We start from the raw sequence: 6,273 nt of genomic DNA, 5'->3' as shown, positions 1-6,273 counted from the left end.
CCGGCCGCGCCGAGGCGGGCCGCTTTCCCCGGTCACGTTTTTGGGGTGGCCCGCCCGGGCTGTAGCAGTGCCCGCAGGCTGCTCCTGAAGCGGTGCCGGCGAATTCGTGCAGCGAATAAAGCCGGGCCGCGTAGGAAGGGATTAGCTCGGGGTTTACCCTTCACCCGTGTAGAGATCAGCTGAGGACAGAGGCTACCCGCCCCCCTAAAAATGAGATTCCCGGAACACCCTAATGAAAAGCCGGGCCGGGATCAGCGCTGGGGAATTACGGGGGACGCGGCCGGCCCCCCGCGGACGTCGGATTTAGGGAGAGAAAACATGGAGGGAGAGAAAAGGTGCCTTTTGTTCCGCCGGCGGCGGCCGCCCCGCGCCTGGTGCCGGTGCCAGCGCCCGCGGAGGGGAGGGGAGGGGAAGGGAGGGGAGGGCAGGGCCGCGCCCCCTCACCTGCCCCCGCCGCCCCCGCCCGCCGCGCCGCGGCTGCCGCTTGTTTGCACTCGGCTTATCCGGAGCGGAAATTCCTTTCCGTTTTTGTGAATGACAAACTCATTAACGATTCATCAACACAACCTGTTCCAGCCGGCCCGTCGCCGCGGCAACAGCCCCTTCCGCGCGCCCCCATTGGCTGCGCCGGAGAATGTATCCATTGAGACGTCCCGCGGTTGTACCCATTGAGGAGCCGCCGGGCTGCGCGGGGCCGCGGCCGAGGGGCGCTGCTGGCGGCGGGCGGGGAAGGGGCAGCGGCGGCGGCACCGGCGCCGCCGCGGTGTTTCCGCGCTGAGCGGGGGAGCCCCGCTCGGCGGCACGTTAATTGGATTTCATTCACTCGGGGCGGAGGAAAAGCCCGTGGGCTCGGGCTGCAGCGGCGATTAGGCAGGTTCATTCAGGGATTCATTGACAAAAAAAAAGAGGAGACCGGGCAGGCTGGCTGCGCGCACGCAGGCACACGCACACACGCGCGCACACACACACACACCCCCCTCACACACACGCGCCGGGGCCGGGGCCGCTTCTCCCCGTGACTCCACCGCCGCCCGGCGCGGGGGAGGCGGTGCGGGGGGGCTGCGTGATTCATTTTCCTGGGGCGGAGGGAGATAAGTTGTGCGGAGTTGGAGGGGTGCAGCCCGCCCGCCGAGCCAGCCGCATGCCTCTGTGAGAGAGAGGGGCGCTTCCAGAGCACGCTCCGCTCCCCCCGTCCTTCCTCATGCTAGATACGTTCAGACCCGTCCCTTTCGCGTCGGAAATGGCGATTAGTAAATCCGTGGCGTGGCTGAACGAGCAGCTGGAGATGGGCAACGACCGGCTGCTGCTGATGGACTGTCGGCCGCAGGAGTTGTACGAGTCGTCCCACATCGAGTCGGCCATCAACGTGGCCATCCCCGGCATCATGCTGCGGCGGCTGCAGAAGGGCAACCTGCCCCTGCGCTCCCTCGTCGCCAGCAGCGAGGAGGACCGGGAGCGCTTCGCCCGCCGGTGCGGCACCGACACGGTGGTGCTGTACGACGAGCACAGCCGCGACTGGAACGAGAACACGGGCGGCGAGTCCGTGCTGGGGCTGCTCCTCAAGCGCCTCAAAGACGAAGGCTGCAAGGCGTTTTATCTGGAAGGTGAGGAGGGCCGCCCGGGCCCGGGGTTGTGGGAGACATCGCTGCCTGCCTGGGAGCCCGGGGCTGTGGGTGTCCGGCAGGCGAGCCCCGCGGTTCTGCGGTGCGGCTTTGCGCCCGGGGGGGGGGGGGGGGGGGAGCGTCCGCAGCGTCCCCCGGGCATTGCATACTGACGCTCCGGGAGGACCCCAACCTGGGCAGGGGGAAAAGCCCCCTGCCCTCCCCCCCCCCCCCCCCGGCATCCCTGTCCTCGCTTTGTTTAAGGAGACCCCGAGGACTCGGATCGCTGTAGCAGCGTGGGGAGGACAGGGCTAACGGGGAGCCCGGCGTGAGCCGGGGAGGGCAGAAGGAATTGCCGCCGAGACATCTTTCCAGAGGTCCCCGCAGGGCGAAGCGGCACAGAGCTTTAATCCTGAGTGTGCTGAGCCCTCCGCCCTCCGCCGCAGCGGGCGATTTTCTTAAACCTTCGTTGAGGTTAGTCCGTCTGCGTGAGAACGTGACATTTTTTTCTTTTTCCCGGGGCTCGAGAGGGTGGGAAACAGATGCCCCTTTGCAGACAGGGCTGTGGCAGGGAGGTAAGTCGGCTTGCCATCTTGTATCAGATTGCATTTTTTTTTTTTCTTCCCCTTTGCTTTTCTCCCCAGGTGGTTTCAGCAAGTTCCAGGCCGAGTTCGCCCTGCACTGCGAAACTAACCTAGACAGTTCGTGTAGCAGCAGCTCTCCTCCTTTGCCAGTCCTGGGCTTGGGAGGCCTCCGAATCAGCTCCGATTCCTCATCAGACATTGAATCTGACATTGACAGAGACCCCAATAGTGCCACCGACTCCGACGGCAGCCCTCTCTCCAACAACCAGCCTTCCTTCCCGGTGGAGATTTTACCCTACCTCTACTTAGGCTGTGCCAAGGACTCCACTAATCTGGACGTTTTAGAAGAGTTTGGCATTAAATACATCTTGAATGTTACCCCCAACCTGCCTAATCTCTTTGAAAACGCCGGCGAATTCAAGTACAAACAGATCCCGATCTCTGACCACTGGAGCCAAAATCTGTCTCAGTTCTTTCCTGAGGCCATCTCCTTTATAGGTGAGACCCGGTTATTTGCTAATAGCTGTATGTCAAGCGGCAGAATTCTTTTGCAGAATTCAAGAGGTTTCGGGCGAGAAGCAGTAGCAGCATTGCTGGCAGTCTCTGGGGGATGCCCCGCTTTCTGGTTTTAAAGCTGGCTTAAGTTGAGGGGTGGGTGGGGACTGTTTGGGGGGGTTATTGAGGAGCCCCGGTGAATTGTAAGCGACGTTTGCAGGTTGCAAACGTATACCTGGTTTGGCTGGCTGTGGGATTCCTCCCCGAGCCGTTTGTGTCGGAGCTGGGAACTGAGCAATGGGCAGGATGGGGGATCTTTTTAAATCTCTTCCTCGCAGAGTGGGGGGGAGGTAAATGAGCCTGAGGTTGATGGCTTATTCGTCTTTTTTTTGTTGTTGTTGCTATTTTTTTCTTCTTGAGGTTACTGAAGAGCAGTATAATAACAAGAAACGATCTGGGAAGCTAACTTTAGCTTTTAAATACAAGTTATTCAGTTATTCAGAGGCGATATCCCTGGCAAATGTATAGTCAGGGCTTTAATTAAATCTCGTGGTAATAATGATAGACCTCTCGGGCTCGGTGCCTCGGTGAACCAGCCCTTAGACATTATCTGTCAGCTTTGGAAACGCGTCTCCCTGGGCTCAAGGAGTTCTGGTTAAAATTTGCACACTCTCCCTCGTTTTGGGGAGGACTAAAATCATCCCATCCCATGCCCACCACCCCATGCGGTGGGGTGGGCACCGCATTATCTGTTGGGAAGCTGTGCTGTAATCCGGTTGAATGATACCGGTAATAGTGGAGAATGTAGGTAACCTGAGCCCAGCAGGAAGAAATGTGGGCTGGAAGCCACAAAGAAAGTAATCTCCAGGCATTGTAATGCATTTCCTATTACAAAGGAACCCATTTTCAACCAATGTTGACATCCTGTTCCTCCTAATGGGCTGTCCCCTGTGACTTCCCTCATTCTTTTAAAATGCCTGAATACCTCCATTGTTAGCTGCACAACAGTTGGAGAATAATTTAATAGACCTTTGCAGTCTGCTGGCCTGTATAAAAGGCATTCAGTGACATATTGTAGGATTTCCATGCTGGGGCAAGGGGACTGTAAGAATTTAAGGCAAATCTCCAGGCCAAAGCGTGTCTTTTGAAACTGACTTTTAAAACAGTGTCACGCAGCGTATCCTGCTCCCTTTGTCTCATTCTTAGTTTTCTCAGCTCTTGGGACTCATACTTGGGTACATATACGTAGCGGGGTGGATTCTCCTCTTGTCCTGGTTTTAAGCTGGTGAAGTTAACTCTTGCGTTGCACTGCTGGCCACTGGGATCAGAATCGTCCTTTCTTCCTACTTGATACTAATCTCACTTGTGTTGAGAGATCAGTTACCGACCCCCTGTCTTACGTGTCCTTCTCTGCCTCTTTGTCTCTCTACAGATGAAGCACGGGGGAAGAACTGCGGCGTCCTGGTGCATTGCCTAGCAGGGATCAGCCGCTCGGTCACAGTGACGGTGGCCTACCTCATGCAGAAGCTCAACTTGTCCATGAACGATGCCTATGATATCGTCAAGATGAAGAAGTCCAACATTTCGCCCAACTTCAACTTCATGGGTCAGCTGCTGGACTTTGAGCGGACTCTGGGACTGAGCAGCCCCTGTGACAATCGAGTGCCGAACCAGCAGCTGTACTTCACCACCCCTTCCAACCAGAATGTCTTCCAGGTGGATTCCCTGCAGTCCACGTGAGCTCCCACCGCCTCCCTTCTCCTGTCTGTTTCATGGGATCACTCCTCAATGGTTTCTCTTTGGCAGCGATAAAGAAAACGCAGCTTTCTCTTTTTCTGGCCTCTGCTATCAAAAAGCAGCTGCCAGTGCAGGCTAGGAAAGGTTACACAGTATGGAATCGGCTATTGCGAAGGGAGGGAACGTGGTGAGCTCTCTGGGAAGGACCGCGGTGACCAGGCGGCAGGTGGGCAGCACGCTCATCCCTACTTGCGCAGTGGCTTGGGTCCGAGGACTTCCAGGGGGGTAGTGTAAGGCTGGACAGGCTGAGCACGTGTTCTCTAGAGACTGGAACTGTCCTGCTTCCCTCTCTGCTTTCGGATCTGTGACACACATCTTTGTCTTCAGTGAAGACTGGTTATTTCTGTTTGTTTGTTTGTTTGTTTTAATTTAGAGGAGCCAAAGAAAGAGATTTCAGCTTAGTGTATTTGGAGTACTTGTTTGCCGGGAGCTCGGTAGTAGTCTACTTGATCAATGTAAATATTTAATCTTAAATCGATTTGCAATTTTTTTTTGAATTCACATGTATTCGAGAAATCAATCCAAGGGACATCTGTGTTTTTGTTCTCTTCATAAATTCTGCTTTATTTGTTTGTTCTTTTTTTTTTAATTGCAAAGAATATATTTGCAGCATGCTTAATTTTATTGTTCAACTGAAGCAAGCTTTCCGTGAGGGAGAAACGGCAATGGTGAGAAGTTTGCAAATCATGTTTTGTGAGCAAGTACAGTCTCTTCTTTCATATATCTTTCTTTTCCTTGTGGTGATTTTTTTTTTCTCACACTCTTGATGTAGTTTCCACGTGATATATATATATATATTTTTTAAATTAAATTAATTTTTTGCCTTACCTTTTGTAAATAGATCATCTGGGAGGAGGTTTGTCTTTGAATGCGAAAGATTTTTGATCACTTTTTAAAACTTTCAGATGTGCTAAACAGTGCATTACCTCTGTACAAATTCTTCAGGGAGCTTCACCTCAAATGCAATATTTTGTGTCTTTTTCTTTTTTTTTTGTATAAAACTGGAAGTATGTGCGAGCATTTGTACCTGTGTGTACGCACAGTGAACCTGCACATGGTTGCCAATAAGGGAGAGTCTAATTCACGGTGTAAAAGTTTTAAGATGGAATTTATTATAAGAATGTAAAACCTTAAATTATTAATAAATAAATAACTATTTTTGGCTATTGAGAACCTGCCTGGTTTATTCCCCCTTTCCCCTCTGTGTGGGTGTGGTTAATTGCACATACACATATGGTTATGTTTAAAGGTAATGATTGCTTTCAAGAGCTTTTGTACAGCCCCTAAGACAATAAAGCCTTGATTTCCCCTTTGGTCCACTGATGCCTAAATGAATAAACAGTGCATGTGCTGGATTCTTGTCTTGCTTTGGTGAAGGGAACACTTTTGAAGGCCTTTAGGTTAATTGCGAAATATTCTGGCATACTTTTGCTACCCCAGGGATGCACCTGACCCTGGACCATAAGGATGTTGGGGGTTTTTTTGGTTGGTTTGGTTTTTTTTTTTTTAAGAGTAAGGAGCTGCTGTTTTCTGGGTTTGTTTACAAGTTTTGGCCACTCTATTACAGAAGCCAGGAGACAGGTTTGTGCTTTCCTTATCCGTCTGGCAGGAGCTCATTTCACAGAGATCCATCAACGGTCTGCAGCCTGTAAATGATTTTTCTGTTGCTGTTCAGCCATGTTGCAACTTAGCAGGTGAAGGCAAGGAGGAAAAGTGTCTATATACCCTTAGTCACCTCATTTCCTCTTTGGACCCTTCAGCTAGTCCTGTCTCTGCAGAAGGAAAAAGGGGGATTC

General features: G+C 52.7%; 1 protein-coding gene across 1 annotated transcript; it reads left to right on the top strand.

The window, feature by feature from the left end:
- Positions 1–735: 735 nt before the first annotated feature.
- DUSP6 (dual specificity phosphatase 6) lies at positions 736–5,658 on the top strand. Its single transcript, XM_076334180.1, has 3 exons — positions 736–1,604; positions 2,246–2,683; positions 4,113–5,658. Exons 1-3 carry the CDS (start codon positions 1,202–1,204, stop codon positions 4,418–4,420), a joined length of 1,149 nt encoding a protein of 382 aa, XP_076190295.1. The 5' UTR covers positions 736–1,201; the 3' UTR covers positions 4,421–5,658.
- Positions 5,659–6,273: the final 615 nt, after the last annotated feature.

The sequence above is a fragment of the Aptenodytes patagonicus genome, chromosome 1, assembly GCF_965638725.1.
Source record: "Aptenodytes patagonicus chromosome 1, bAptPat1.pri.cur, whole genome shotgun sequence".
Taxonomy (NCBI): Eukaryota; Metazoa; Chordata; class Aves; order Sphenisciformes; family Spheniscidae; genus Aptenodytes; species Aptenodytes patagonicus.
The sequence above is the reverse complement of the archived record's forward strand: the minus strand, read 5'-3'. Positions and strand labels throughout refer to the sequence as shown.

Excerpts from the sequence above, each read along its gene's own strand:
- DUSP6 (XM_076334180.1), top strand. The coding sequence starts at position 1,202 with ATGCTAGATACGTTCAGACCCGTCCCTTTCGCGTCGGAAATGGCGATT. Across the intron at positions 1,605-2,245 it reads CAAGGCGTTTTATCTGGAAG|GTGGTTTCAGCAAGTTCCAG; the intron begins GTGAGGAGGGCC and ends TTTTCTCCCCAG. Across the intron at positions 2,684-4,112 it reads TGAGGCCATCTCCTTTATAG|ATGAAGCACGGGGGAAGAAC; the intron begins GTGAGACCCGGT and ends GTCTCTCTACAG.